General features: G+C 31.1%; 1 protein-coding gene across 2 annotated transcripts in view; it reads left to right on the plus strand.

The window, feature by feature from the left end:
* Positions 1–16,882, plus strand: part of LOC149491447 (frequenin-2) — a 183,477-nt gene that overhangs the window by 71,533 nt on the left and 95,062 nt on the right. Inside the window, exons 2-3 of one of the 2 annotated variants that reach the window (XM_089698418.1) lie at positions 3,577–3,691; positions 9,334–9,493. In XM_089698418.1, the coding sequence (XP_089554544.1) occupies positions 9,430–9,493 (64 nt within the window). In that variant the 5' untranslated portion in view covers positions 3,577–3,691; positions 9,334–9,429. The remainder of the gene's footprint in view (positions 1–3,576; positions 3,692–9,333; positions 9,494–16,882) is intronic. The other variant, XM_089698409.1, reaches the window with a different exon arrangement.

Here is a 16,882-nt window from a genome sequence, read left to right on the forward strand (position 1 = left end):
TAAAACAGTTTTGCAGGCTTTCCTGTTACAACGCTAATATATTTTAAAGTCAAAACATACATTATAAAAAAATATTTAATAAACGCGTCTTTGTTCATTGGAATATTGGTTTAAAAACACTATCTAGAAGCTCGTGTATTTTATGTTTAAAATAACTACGCAAACAGAACAAATATTAAAATAATTCTGTATTAATTTCATTCTCATTAAGGTACTAATTAAAAATGCGACTGCAACTGGCTTGTTTAATCACAATTTTAAAATAGATGATATTATAATTACATTTCCTAGAATGATAGCATGATAGAGACTCTAGATGTTAATATTTTAACTGTAAGAATAAATACTTTGGTTTTGTGCTGGGCATGTATTACAAAAATCCTTAAAAACGTCTTGTATTTTAAGAACTTACAAGATTATAATTTATAAGATAAGATAAATGAATATATTACAGGTTACCAGTAACATGATACTTCTCATCAGAGCCTTCGCTGTCACTGGCCGAAACTAATCAGCCAATTTCTCAATAATCCTACGAGTTCGCAAATAAGAGCAACATTTTACAAACAATCATTTTGTTTGCGTTACTTTGCAAGTTATTGAGGAACGGTTTCATTTCACTTCTGTTTGTATTAAATTTTCACGAATCCATTTATATTTACAAGTTGAACGCTTTCCGCTGCGACGCCCGATATTTCTCGTTCAAGGGAAAATAACTTATAAAGATTTAGGGCAAGTGAGTTGTGACAGTGACTATAAATTAGGTGCCCGTTGTTTTACGAAGTAGTCAAATCATACTGAAGCGTTTATAAATGTTGTTTTCGATTGTTTTAAAGACTAGCTGTTCCATTCAGTTTAAGTGTAATTTACTACAATTTTCGTGAGATTGTCTTTTATGTTTTGGTTATACATTCTTCAAAAACAAATTATATTACCAGTGACTGTTCTGTGCCAGCGAAGAGGTTGTTTGTAAGTGATTAAAAATCTCTTCACAAAAAAAATTAATACATAACAAAATATATCCAATTTGAAAGCTTTTGTTTAGTAAAATATAATTCCACAAATTACTAGTTTAACAAATTTATTGAAGCAAATAGTATGATGACCTCCTTAGATGGTTTCGTTTCGATAAAACAAAAGAGCCTTCGCCCTATTGTAATGTTAAATGTAATTCTTAGTGAAAAATAATACAAGGCCCTTCTTTCATCAATCTTTTCTGCTTAATATGTTCCCTGAGAAACTTATTTGTCGAGAAATAATAATTTCCAACAAATAACGTTGGGTACGTAGGATACCCAAGAAATATTAAAGAAATCGATTTCAAACATAATAAGGAATAGATGAATATACTGCACGGTTTTTCGTAATCATCCTAACATTTAATCGTAGAAATTATATGAAATTAAACATCTCTATCTCCTATAAATGTCGATATATTTCAGCACGTCAACATTACATAGTCGAACATAATGAGAAAGCTCTTAAATTCCGTAATTGCCTGTAAAACTGATAGCATCGCCGCAATGAATTACAAAGCTTATGTTCAATTATTAGCAGTGTAATATATCTAGAAGCCTAATATAATAACGTCAGATTTATGACTGTTGCGTTACCGTCACTAAATGTTAATTAGTTCGTATGCTCAAACGTAGTCGTCATATTAATTACTCGTACAGACATACACAAATCTTATCAAATATATGAACGTCGGGTGTTATTAATACGGGAAATCGTTAAAGTGATTACTCGCTCCTTTGTTTAGTCTTCCTCTTGTTTCCCGGTACTTCTTAATTCGCCAAGTAATTTAATTATACAGATTTTTAGGTGATATACTCGTATTATATTTTCAAATTACCCAATTAATGAGACTCTTTATATAATTAAGTTAATTCGCTAGTAATATAACACCTCTAACTACCTCTAAACATTAGGCTGGTCTACAAACTGTGTGTATGTGTGATGTGGATCCGCCTAAGGTTGATTGGGATACAAAAATTACCTGCGACTGTAACGCTACCAAAAATTAAAAATGTACACGATATTTGTAACAAATACCTGAAAGACTATCCAAATATAAAATACTAAGTAGGTACATAGAAATATTTGCTACAGAAACTGTGATCAACGAAGTCGCAGACACCTGGCAAACAGTACTTGCTTATCTTACAATCAAAGAGAACTGACAGATTGTGAAGTAAACAGCTTGTACTTTGTAGTTGGGCAAATTGTTATACAATTCGATGTAACTGAAGCCGGCAAAGTTAAACGTTGGTCTTTTTGCGTCAAATTTCTGTTTGACTTTGCTTAATAGTTGATCCGTGACTTAGCTTGCTACAGTGATATCTACTGTATTATGTGTATAGTGTCCTAAACTATCAAAGTTAGTGACTTTGTGTACAGATTTCGCAAATGCTTGTAATTTTGGCTTTTATTTTGTTATTAGAATTGATCTTCTATTGATATTTACTTGCTAGAGTAGGTACTATTCTTGTAGACACGTCATGTTCGTTGAATGATGTATAAGTAGCAGGCAAATTGTAGTTGTATTCCGAGGGTTTATAAACTGACGAAGCCGTTTGTAAACAGTGAAGTTGTACAATTTGCCTGCGACATATAATACGTTAGGGTATATATTATTATAATACTATCCTGACACCTAAACTACCTTACCCTATGCTTATTATTTTGTCAATTTTAAAAGTGAGACTTAAAATTAAAATTTATGTTGAATTGTAAAACACAGATGTTGACAAATTGAGTTCAGAATAAGTTTACGAGGTGTACAAAGTTTCAAAAGTTCAATACACGCACAGATTTCGTAAGTTACTGTATAATTATTGTGGATCCAATTAGATTATTGTAAATTGTAAAAATGCAAATACAATAAATTCGATATATATTGTTACTAATTATAATTGTAGTATTAAATAACATTATAATGTAAATTAATGGTAATTATGTGTTCTTTTTGTTTAATTAGTATCATCAATGTTATATTAAAATTATAGTTAAATATAGTAGTAATGCTATTATAATTATGAAATTGAATACGAATAATTCAATATACCTAATATCATGTTACAATACATTATATAATTTTATCATTACGTTTATAGACCATTGTTGTATGAAAAGTATCGTATATATGAATAATAATAAATTGAAGATTCAATGGAACTTATTTAGAACAAGATCTCTTTTGTTTTAACTCTCCATCTACGATTTGAATTGAGCTGCAGAATTTATCGTCAGAGGAGAACTCCCAAATTCTAAATGGAACTCCTTCACTTTTAAACTTAATTATTATTTTGTTTAATTGAGAGATTTTCAATTAGAAGAGGTTTATGGGATTGTTTCTTAATGAATCTTCATTGAATGCGAGTACCTGTTTGTATTTAAAATCCTTTTATGTTAATATCTGGTAAGATTTTTATCTGCTTTGCGAAATGCCATAATAGGTACTATCACCGTGTATAAAATATTGAAGAATTTAAACAGTAAGTATTGTAAGCATTGCGAAGGTATACAGTAAAAGCATTATTTTACAATAACGGCAGCGTTTTCCCCTCGTTTCAGATATTGAAAGGAAAATCGTGTACAGCATAAAAATATTAACGTGTGTGTACGCACACTTAGTGTGATGGAGTGTGTACGTGCATTCTATCCTGGAAGATAATGTGAACAAGAAAAGGTAAAATCAGAGTAAACAAAGGTAGAATACATAGAGTTATCTTGTTATTCCAAACAAGCTACTTTTCTTACGTTTGATTCGGTGTACGTGTCAGGTTTAGACATCTTTGAGGAATATGCTTAACTTCTAAATACTGATCATTTATTTTGGGTTATGATATTCTTGTCTTTGGTTGTTCAGAAATGATACAGATTTACGCGATTGTGGTTTAACCCTTAAATTGATTTCGTCAGTTTTAAAGGACATAGTATTTACACACATGCTGGCGCTGTTATAGCAGACCTAAGCTTTGCTAATCGGTATATTGGGAAGGTACTAGCTATGTCCTTCGCGTACATGCAGGTTTTTTTACCAAAGCGAAGTACAGTCGCGAATGGTGACCATTTGAAAATTGCAAAAAACGGATCTCTTGACTTTCCCGATAAAATTGATAATAACTGTAAGTATTTTGGCTATTTTGCTTATAATGTTATATTATTAGTTAGAATACGATTGTAAGTATAGTATTTTGACATAATTTTTACATATTTTACAATATTTGGAATACAAATCTTAGTTTATATACGATGTCCCATAAAACGGACGTTGACAACTTGGAGTATATACTAGGGTATTCTTCACATGTCCTATGTAACGGACGTTGCCAATAAGACCCTCCATTTTCAACGTCATCATTTTGATATATTTTTCTCTATTTTTAATATGTTTTAGAGGAGCATGACTTGGCAATCAATAAAAAATTCCCTCCCTACCTGTGGCGGAAGCTGAAGAGTCTGGCGTTGAGTTGAGATGACGATTTTGAAGGAAATGTAGACCTACGGGAGTGATTTCACTATGATAACAGTGTCAATCATTTACCCCCAGCACCATACCTTCGGAATTATACGATATATAGATTTGAGACACAATGAAGACCCAAAAAGTCAGAATTTTTACCATCAACAAAATATTATTGCTGCAGAATTACAGCCATTACATGCGGTGCGAGATGAATCTTCCCTACTTCTCAGTAGTTCTTCAGCCACAGCATGATGTTACTTACCAGAAATACCACCCAATGTTTGAAAATTTAAATAATAATACCTTACAAATTAAAAAACTGGCAGAAAATGGATATAATATATGCCAAAGAATCCAAAAAAAAAGCGATTTAAATTTCCTGTTTGTTTTGGTACCTCAAGCATGGTATACGACTTCTTTGCATACGATGAAGCAAACACATTTCAATCTGTACAATATAAGGAATGGGAAGAGGACTTTCTTGGTGTATTAGATAAGTTCTCAGGCTATGTAATACTATTTCTATTCCAATTCTTAGCATATTCTTAGGCTGTGATTTTTGGTAGTGTCGTTTTTTAAAATCCATTATTTTTAACGATATCGTTAAAGTTTTAACCAACATTTTAAGACAGATGTTTGAAAAGCTTATTCTAGATCGTTCATAATTATAATTTGATAATAATTTTGAATAACAGAGTTGAAAATGTGCATTGTATTCATGTACCACGGTTGAAGGAATAATGTGCAATGTCCGTTATATGTGACGGTTCGAACATGTACATATAATTGGCAATGTCCGTTTTATGTGACATAGTGAAAACAATAGAAAAAATTAAAATTTTTAATTTTTTTTTTCATTTTCCTCTTTTCTATCCTAATTCCAACACATCCTCCAAATTTGGACATTATAAACACAAGTTATCTAGGGGTGACAATTTAAGGGTTAACATTATAATGAAATAAAATTAATCAGTTTTACTAGTACCCTGCACCTCTACTTACCTACTACGGCAGGATTACGGTTTCATTGGATTTGTTCTTATAAACCTAAGGTTAGACGGTCACTTACACAAATTCAAACCTAAGTTTGATATAGGCATACATACTAGAATATCATATATTATAAAAATAAAAAATATTGTATCAATTAACATAAAACTATTTACTCATAAAAAATACAGATAAGATAATAAAAGTTTGACAAGCTAAGCCGTGAGAAAAGCTAATGTTTCCAGCAAATAATAATCATTAATCTATGGAAATTAATAACTAGACGTATATCTTATTTAGGGCCGATTTTTCAATGCTTGGATAAAGCTTATCCGTCCAATAAAGTATTACACGATAATATTAAAATGTCGCGTAAACTGTCAAATACGGGCAATTAGAATAGGTTTTTAAAATGGTAGTTTTATACATTATTCGACGAATAAGTTTTATCCAAGCATTGAAAAATCGGCCCTTAATTAGATACGAAAATTGAATATAAGCTTGTTTGCGCAGACTGTTTCATTAATATTTTAGCTAAAATGATTATGACTTGTAATCAAGAAGCGCTTCCAAAATTGCTTATTACCAACTCCCGGGTATAAAAATATAATTTATTACATATTTTGATGAAAACCTTTTGCTCATTTTGGGTTGAGTCTATAAATGTTTGAAGACATAAAAGATCGTAAAACATACTCAGCATTATTGTAATTAGGCCTACTGGTCTACAATTTATAAACTATTTTGTGTCCAATATGTGTTTAGAAAGTTTTGTGTTTTTCAAAATAATTAAAAGAGGTACTCAAATTCCGTAGTAATCAACGTCTGACCTACTCATTACAAAATACCCATACATGCAGAAATATAAATTAGCAAGCACACACTTATAAATTTTTAAAGAATATAAAAAATTCGTTCACGAGGTGGAATGCGAAACCGCGTCGTACGCTTTTCCGAGGCTTTAAATTTATAAAGCGTTTTAAATGCTATAAAAACTAACAAATATCAAGCTCACACAATATATTCCAGGAGAACAGTAGAATCTACAGCCATATATTATTAGATTAAATATAAACCTAGTGGCATGTACCAAGGCATGAATAAGGTGGGTATAAGGAAAACGCATAACTTTTTATAGCGTAACTCGGGACATATATTATAGTAGGACTCCATCTTTCTTCTGTGACTTTTTCCACGCATTTGAAGATATCATTTTCCAATTCATATTTTAATGGAAAAAGCGTAGGTTTTATTTGATTTTTCGTGTGGGTTGGTTTCCGCTGTATTCTTACAAAGCGATTGTGTGGTATTTGAAAAAAATAGCCAATAAATTCGCGAGGAATACATATTAATAGATAATAATTGAATGGAAATATATTGTCAGCTACCTGCTCTTACAAAGAAATCTTACAATCATTTCTTTACACGTAACATATTAGGTCGTCTTTTAAAACGCCGATGCACAATTAAATTAGCACAAGAAAGTTAGAAACTATATACCTACTACCTACGTTACACATTTAACAATTTTTAATATTCTAAAAAAACCCGTTCTATCATATTAAATCCATCCATCCATCTAAAATTCTACGTAAAGAGGCTTGAAAAGAATATTAAAATGTGTCAGCAATGATCTACGGTCCCTTCAAGATTTCACGTCAAGATTGTAAAACAACGGATAGTGGAAGAACAATAGAAAGTGACGGTCGGCAATAGGGGTCATACAAATTTTAAAGTACAGTTTATTTGTATGAACAATATTGCTCGATCGTCGCTTTAGATTCGCAACGCTGGACTCAAGGAAAGGAAGAATCTGAAATTTATTTAGTTTAAACTACATGTTCGTTTGTAATTGTATATGTCAATAAAATGATTATTATTAAACTGCATGTTGAAATACATAGATCCCAACATCTTCCTTTCCTCGTAATGCTATTTGCTATTGGAAAACACTCTACATTTTAATAAATTTAATATTAATAATAAACACGCATCCATTTTCGATTACCAACATTTCTTACAAAAATACAAAATACAAATACGATTACGTTTTTATTTAACAGTATTACCACGCGAGTTTATTTGAGTAGGAACATTTTTGCCAGAATATATGCATGTAAAGAACATAATTTAAGGGTACGACCGGAGGAATGTGGATAAAAATGTATAATCCCGAGTGAGATATATATTAGGTACCTAAACTTTTTACGACCCTTTTTTGCATTGATAGCGGACTTAAAACATCCATAGCGAGTTCATGTTATTTTTATGATAACCATTTATTAGCTTATGCATTTCTAATAGATAAATGTTGTTTCATTATTTACTAGTAAAATATTAACGATTTTTATAGATAAAGTTTCCACCTTATCAAATACATTAAAGTACAAATGATCAGTAAGCCATCGTCTGATTTGATAAAGTTCTGGCCACAAGACAAACTTCCACAAAAACTCACTGAAAGATACGCAAAGATCAAAATTTTCGCACACTTCATAGTCGACTGGCATGGCGACAAAATTCTAGGGACCCCACTCTGTCGTGTCAACAGTTCTGTCCTTTGAGCCACATAAATTACTTCCAATATTACTCCCTCGACGTATTTCAGTTGCCAGACAAAACTTATATTGTGTAACTTTCCGCGGGCTTGTTGACTATTGAATAGACGATGCATCTGTCATCTCTGATAAAGTTTTGTATAGAAAAGTGAAGCCCTGCCTCTAAGGAGAATTGACGGTACAGGGTGGTACAGGGATGCTTTTCATATTTGTTTCGTTGGCAGTTTTTTATCGACAACATTGCGATCACCCTTCTATGGTATACGAGTGAAAAGCGATCCCAAGATCCCGTGGGTTTATAGTATGTTTTTATTAGATGAAAAAAGTAGTTTGATTTGTTTCTAGAATATAAAATATAACTAGTAAATACAATGCTTTTCTTATTATCTTTTACAGTTCATGCAGTTTTGTTTTAGACTCGTTTTTGTACCAATTAGGTACGCTGTTAGTTGTAGACATAACACAGAAAAATAATTGATATCTCTGATAGAAAAACATTGTCGTCTCCTTTTGTTCTTCTTTAATTATCTCGTTATAACGAACGTAATTAATTTCGTATCAATATTTTTTCGCTAATATAATACATATCGACATGAAAAATAGTTTATCCAATATTCTATTATAGCAAAGTTTATTATCGTGACTTCTATTTGACCTTATTGACGAAAACTAATTATCGGTCAATCCCATTCCTGTCCGAATTCGCTAAATAGGTATTTGTCGACGTCAACTCAATGTAAGATAATATATTTGCCTCAAGTTATCAGGTGAACATTAATCTTCTATAATATTATTTCTAAGTCCCATTTTATCGAAAAGCCATTCAAGGTCAATGTCCTTATTGGCCCGGAATTGAACTCCATCCATACTAATATTATAAATGCGAAAGTAACTCTGTCTGTCTGTCTGTTACTCAATCACGCCTTAACTACCGAACCAATTTGCATGAAATTTGGTATAGATATTTTGATACCCGCGAAAGGACATAGGATAGGTTTTATCCCGGAAATCCTACGGGAAGAGGTTTTTCTTTCAAAACGCGGGCGAAGCCGCGGGCGGAAAGCTAGTAAAAAATATATCATTCCTGGATATATCAAGTGTCAAGGAATAATAGAGCTTTCAAATGCGTTTCAATAGTTTCAAAGTTTATGAAATTCAACCCTACTGCCTATCATACGCTCGTTATTCGTTAACTAATGTTTCATAACTCTTTCGACTATCTTTATTTAATAACATTTTAAGCATATTCCACAACCTATTTTTCAGTAGCACTTAAGGGAGGTTATCAGTTTCTTAATACTTATTTTCTTACAGGTGAAAGCAGCTCAGCGACGGAATAATATGTAATACGTCACCTCGAGTGGCGCTAACATCGTAGCTTTTCCATCGCAGAAAAAACAACCAGCAAAAATGGGCAAGAAGAATTCTAAACTAAAGCAGGACACGATTGACCGGCTCACCAATGCCACATACTGTGAGTACCTTAGTTTAATCTACATAACATATAGATAATTTAATAATACGTCAAAGATCATATCGTTATCTAAAGGTTGACTATAGGTGGATTTTAGCTTATGTGACCAGCGGAGTTAAAATGGTCACTATCGGTGAATAATAATACATAATTTAATAATAGGATCTTATTATGAATCTTCTTCGAAGTGGAAAACAGAAGCCACTTAAAATAATACTTTAATAAATTTCCAGTAAGAAAAAGAATTCATTTACTTGCCGTTTTTTTGTATGGAAAGTCGTAGGATAAGAAAGAAAATTGTCATCTTACGAAAAATGAAGGAATTGCTAAGAATCTGCTAGCATTACGAACTGATTCATTAGATGATGGAATATCAAAAGTATAATTTTTAGGCCTTGTGATTTTTAATATTCTAACCTATTACTATAACAATGAATAATTTAACACACATAGGTATGCTTCATAATATTAATACGGGACAAATGGTTGATTAATCGAGTAGGTCATGTCGGCACATCAGGTTAACGACGTTACGGTCATTGGATACCAATAATGATGTGACATACAATAATATTGGAATGAATTTAATGAATATTAAAACAGAATACAATATATTATTCAGTGACAAAATGATATGATGCGCAAAATCTACATGAATACCTCTCTCTATTAAATTTGTGGCAAATTGCAATATAATATGTGAAGTTCCAATTTAGTTCGTATAATATGATCAAATGTGTGGAAGAATTTTAGAAATCAGTAGTTCCAGAGATTGCCACATGCGTAGGTACACAAACTTTATCTGTTAACATTGAGTTATTATACACTTAGAAAATATAAGTTAGATGTAGAGTTTATCCATCCTACTCTCATTAGAATCAGGTTGAATTAAAAATAATAAACATAAAATGAATTAAAATGCCGCTTTTTATTATAAAATCCAAATATAAAGAATTGTTGAGACTGAAATTAGTGCTAATCCTAATAGAAACTACACTATTACTAAAATGAATGGTCGTATGAAACTCTTCCCTAAAGAGTACATTTATTATATTTTTTTTACTCAATCAAATTTTTTTTTCTAAAATATGTATTATACATGTACTTAGTCATGAGTAAAAGGTTAAATGTTTCGTTGACACCATAGAAACCATAGCACCAACATAGATTATCTACAATAATAATCGGTTGCTAAATATTTTATAATTGTTATTTTCCCGCGTATCGTATATATCATGTCACATTTTCGCGTAAAGAACTAATTCCTTTGATAAACACAATTTCTGATTGTTTGTAGAGATTTAATATAATGTTATTTATTCTTTTGAGACAAAATTAATTCACATGATTGTATTTACCTACACATTATATTATGTACTTAAAGTGAAAACAAAATTAATAGTAAATTAATAAAGAAAGATACAATCAAAACACAACATAACAATCTTTTGTTAAAATTTTGTTTTTATTGATATAAAATTTACTTTACACATTCTCAGTACTCACTGTAAAATGATTTTTTTCCACTTTTTATGTACAAAGAGCAATATTGAAAATGAACTTTAAATCTATCTCCGCTATTCCCCGGTGTGAAAACAGTTGTATAGCAATATCTTTTATCGATCGATTTCCTTTCCGAAGCAATAAGTAACCAGCCTAGTGTGTAACCAAGTTATGTCGTCTCTACTGGGAATTAGACATACTGTTTCAACTGTAAGCTCTCAATTTTCTTGTTTATTCTTAGGATAATAAAATATGCGATGTGCCAATTCTATTGCAAATTCTTATACATATATATAAAAAAGTGAGATATAATAAACAAATAGTTTTAATCTTTGGCAATAAAGATTAAAACTATTTGTTTATTATATCTCACTTTTTTCCATTATTTTAATTATTAAAAAATAATAAGAACATGCGCTCTATAATATGATGAATTTTATTTTATATTAGTGAAAAGAGTTTACTTAAGCTTTTAGCCTAATTGGACTTATTGATTTAGGGTATTTTATAACTGTCAGTTGTGCCAAAACGGTGTACCTACTATGTCTCAATTGCTGTTCGTTTGTCTCACTAAAAGTCGAAATGACTGGACGGATTTTGATAATTTACTCGTAGATGCTCATATTTGTGGAAGTTTAACTGGTTAGCAACATAATCAGTATCGGAAAATATTATTGTAACAGTTGAAAGTTAACCAGGTCACCTAGTCATTAATAATAAATTGTGTCAGGTCTTCTTCAGTACAAGGTTTATTATTAAAATCTTTCATATGTTACATAATAATTATTCAAGACAAGAGTGAACTGGTACCTTCTAAGAAATCGCGCTCTATCTTAGGCCACATCTTCGCTTACCAGCAGGCGAGATCGCTTCCCTTTTGTTCATAAAAAATACGTGTTAGAAGTGAATTGGACATTGATTGCACATTGGCAAGACTTAGGGCTGATTTTTCAATGCTTGGTTAAAACTTATTCGTCGAATAATGTGTAAATAACAATTTTAAAAACGTATTCTAATTGCCCGTATTTGACAGTTTACGTGACATTTTAATATTATCGTGTCATACTTTATTGGATGGATAAGTTTTATCCTAAGGTTTTATCGGTTTCATCCAAGCATTGAAAAATCGACCCTTAAAGATATCGTCGCTTTACTCCATGACGTGACATTTGACTCTCAACGCGCCTAAAGAAGTTTCATATCAAATCTACTCTATACCTAACTAAAATTATAAAATGTCTACCTTTTTGCGAACCTAGATAACTCTGTGTGATAATATCTATTACCTAATAGGACCAGACGTCTATCACCATCAAAGCGGTTAATAACTCTGAGTGACATAAAGCAATTTACTGTTTGGCTTCGCAATTATGTTGACAATAACTGATTCATGAATTGGCCTGCGTGCTTCGAGGCAGTGAAGTGAGCACACCTTCAGGAAACTGATATTAATCGTGCTACCGATATTCTTGCTGATATTTATAGGTGTGGTGCATTTGTATTGCTTGGTTACGGGTGGAAATTGAGGGGATTTTAACCTTGTCTATGAGGAAACAAGGTTGCGTTTGAAGGTTGAAGGAGTAGGAAATGTTTTTGAGAAGTGTCCCAGGAAAGGTATCACAGAAGATCAGTGTTTTATTTTCAACTAATTTGACAATGTGGGTTTGGCAGGTAGGGATGAGCTAATTATCCTGATTTTTAGCTTCTTCATTACATTCTACAGGTATTTCATATCAAATTTGAAAGGCTACATTTCTACCAATAATAGTAATAGGCAAGGAACTGCAAGATTGTTTTAATCTATAAATAACTCTACATTGTTATTTACACTTACTCTACTTTTTAAGTTTACAATTTTTTTACGAGAAATTTAATTGCGATTAAAGAGACTAAATTCATCAAATGAAAGCTTTTTCAATAAACGACACTTTAAATCAAATTAAGTATTTTTATCTTTTTTTAATAGTAGTTTTGGAACGTCTTTAAAGACCTATACAATCATCAAATATATATACAATAACACAAATTACTAAAGATCTAAAACAATATGATCAACCTATAACAATAATATAAAAGTTAACAGAGCTTCTGTTTAATTAGCTAAAACATTACGAGGCGGAGAGTCGTAAATTGTACACATCACGACCCAGAGCTCGTATCAAAATCGCATAATGTCAGCTGACAATGGATGTCAGATTATGTAATTACAATTTATTGCACTATAAATATGAGTTATTGGCAGACGCTTCTTAATTGTTCAGTGGGGAACTTATCTGAATCAAGAATCTTCTTATGGCGTCGTGTGGGCTGAAGCCTTTGATAATATGAATATCAAACCAATTCTGAGTATACCCGTATGAATGAAGTTAAAGAAGAGATATACATTATACAATAAGCTTTATAATAACCAAATATTCCGAAAACTTTGATTCGCTTTGGGATTATATCTAGAGGCAAGTTCTGTATTTGTATTTGAAACTTTTGATTATGATTTGAACGAAAACGAAAATATAGACAGTTTTAATTTCTAGAATGTATACATTCAGTGACATCTGCACTAAAATACAATATAGGAAAGTGTTAATCTACCATCCATGCTTATTGTTAATCCACCATCCATGTTTATTTAACCCCTAATTAGAAACAGGACGAAATAAAAAATACATTCATAATTGGCGATCAAATCAAAAGGTATTCAACAGAAGTATGATTCACATTTTCCCTTCGATTTCGCCACCTTTAAACAAAAAGCACCGTTACCCACATCAATTTAATCCATGATTTATTGGCCGGTAAAACTGAAGCTTACAAGTCGAAAATTCAGAATCTACCCTCACAGAGACCAATGTTTAAACCAATGTATAAATTGCACTAGCTGTTCCGCAAACGAGGTTAACATGACATGTTTAATGGAAAAAGTGGGTAATCGAGCCGGCATACTTAGTTTAAATGTCAGGTTTTACTATATCGACGAAATAAAATATGATAAAGCCTAAAGGGGTATCTGTGTCAAGACCTAGAACGTTAGTAACTGCTACTACCTAACTGATGTAGGAGTAACGTTTTATGCGCTAAAAATAAAGTTATTAAATATGTGAAAGTATAATTTTAATAAGAATGAAAATATTTTATCTAATAAATATCTAAAATTGTCATGTTACCATACTCCTCCGAAAAGGCTAAACAAATTTTTATACAATTCTATGAGCATGTCATGTACATATTTTTCATGCCCCTAAATCGCATTGGAAGCTGTTGTCGTTTATATAAATATCGAGAAGAAACTAGTAATAATTTGTAATAAGAAGGCCCAAATAAATTTAGGTACCTACTACAAGAATTGGAAAAAATGTACAGTAATAAAACCCCTACATAAATTCCCAAACAATATAGCTATATAAAACCAGCCAACGATCCCATTTGAAACCCATTCTTATCTATGCAGGCGACTGTATAAATTTCCAATGTACTTAACGAAAATTTCGACTTGGGTGAAAGTTTAAATATTTAATTTTCAATTGAAGCGAAATATTTAAAAGCAGTTCCGGTAGAAGGGTTCGATACGATGTGAAACCAATTTCCAATAAAAAGTAAATTGTTTAGTAGTAGGTATACCATAATGTAGGAAAATAGAAATTGTGTTAGAATTTAGAAACGAACGCCTATCGATTGCTAAAAACAGACTGTATTATGACAGTCTATCTAATTCCCATTTTTATTATGTAGTACATATCAAAACTAGGTACCAGTTTCATTTGAAATATTTCTCTGAAAAGTATTTTTAAGTTCATCTATCGTGCGTACGACTCCACAAAAAATCCAATAAAAATGCGCCAAACTAATATGACTCTATATTTACTTATCTTCCTCCACAGTCTTAACATTTTCCAAACATCGTAATACGACTGACGAAGGCATCTTGACCAGAATGTATAAATATATAATAGAGCGAAGTTGACGGTAAAAGTTTTATGTTGAATAGTAAATGGGCCAAGTTAGGGGACGGAGGAACGCGGTCGTAAATATATTTCATTCATGCACTTTGTATCCGATTTAGGTGTGGCCTCGAGGCATTTTTATACCCTCTTACTTGATATTACTGAAATACATCGTTACTTTTTACATTTGCAGACAATTTCGTGTAAGTACATCACGCCACAATCACGAATTTATACGCTGTTAATCAAACCTTTCAATCCAACATAAAAAATAATTAAAAAATTACATGACTACAGTACAGAGTACTTAAAGTAATGGATTTTAAATCCTGTTCTTAATCGGGATAGTATCGATGAGATTAATATTTAATATAAACAACCTACAGATGAATTTAAATGTGATATTAAAAATCAATTTCCATTAACACAATTATTTCGGATACAGAAATTATTCATGTGAGAATTATTTATTGACACGTCAAATTTATGGGCGGCCGCCCATCCCGTTCATCCTTCCTAAATGAAAATTGAACGCCTACCGAAAAATATAGCACTCCCTGTTTACTGCATAAGAACTTTATAACTTAGTCAGGCGCTGAAAAAGAAAAATGATGTAGAATAAGACACGTAAGTAATAATTTAGATGTGTTATTCCATGCTGCAAACAACTTTGTTTTACGCTGAAATAATGGGAAGCTTCGAACAATATAATACATGAACGTGTGATTTTATCTCACCCGTATACGCCGAATAGGCTGTTTTTATACCTTACAATTTTACAAGTCATTTATAAATTAATATTGATATAGTGAAACAGTTAATTAATATTCCTTTAACCTTTAAGGTCTTTATACTTTTGTCACAGTATTATAATCAAAAGCTCTTTAGAGAGCTTTTTTAAGTAAAATTTAATAAATTCACTTTTTATTCGAATTTTATGAAATTGATTATACAAAAAATACAGAGAAGAAATTTTTCTGTACCTGTAGAGACTAAGTAATAATCGAGAAACTTGTAATTTCCATATAGTCTACAAGTAAAACTTTCGTAAAAAATAAATCAAGAACCAATTATTTCTAAAACAAATAATGACTTTTAAAAGTAAGTTAAAATAACATGAATTTCAAGCGGGTGAAGGAAGACACGGTCTTTTGTTGTGCTGTCGTCAATGCAGAGCGCATTGCGTAATGTTTCTAGACGTTTGAAAGAAAATACAGTAGGCATTTCATTATTACGGAGTTCTATTTTAAACTGCATCTATTTTTAAATTAAGTTTAATTTCCTTCTTATTGAGTTTGTGTTTTTTATAATGTTAAACAACTGCCTGCTATTAAACTTAATACAATATAAGGGCGTTCCGAATATAAAAAAACACGCTCAAATTAAAAACCGCTTATCAATTAAATATTTTGCAAAATATACAAATATATTTAAAATTCCATCATACTTAAGGGAGTCAGAATTATAAAACCACGTCTAAAGATTAATTTCTGAAATATATAACTTTTTAATCAGATATCAGTTATAACAGTCAAATATTTTGGATATCAAATATAAATTAACGTCCCTTTTATAGGTAGGTTCTGACCTACTTTTGTACTTCGGCACAACAACATGTGAATTCATGTGAATCCAAATCACATACATGGCTTGTACAATAACATTATGTTAGGTGGTTATCAAAGATTTTGAAGATCAAAGAAAAACAAGATCAGAGGGTACGTTTATCAAAAATTACTTGAGACGTAAGTATGTTTTCGTATAATTTTTATATTACCAAATATATTTTTACCGCCATTGTTATTGTTATTGACAAACATTGAATTGTATTACTGCATTATACTGACTGAGCAATATACAGGCGAATCAGTAATAAAAACAATTTAAATATTTTGAAGTGAAACTTTGAGCGCGTTGAGAGTAAAATTTTAAGGTCGCGTCATGACGC

The sequence above is a fragment of the Colias philodice genome, chromosome 1 (genome assembly GCF_061535455.1).
Source record: "Colias philodice isolate Cphi_HAF_F1 chromosome 1, ilColPhil1 Martin Lab GWU primary, whole genome shotgun sequence".
Taxonomy (NCBI): Eukaryota; Metazoa; Arthropoda; class Insecta; order Lepidoptera; family Pieridae; genus Colias; species Colias philodice.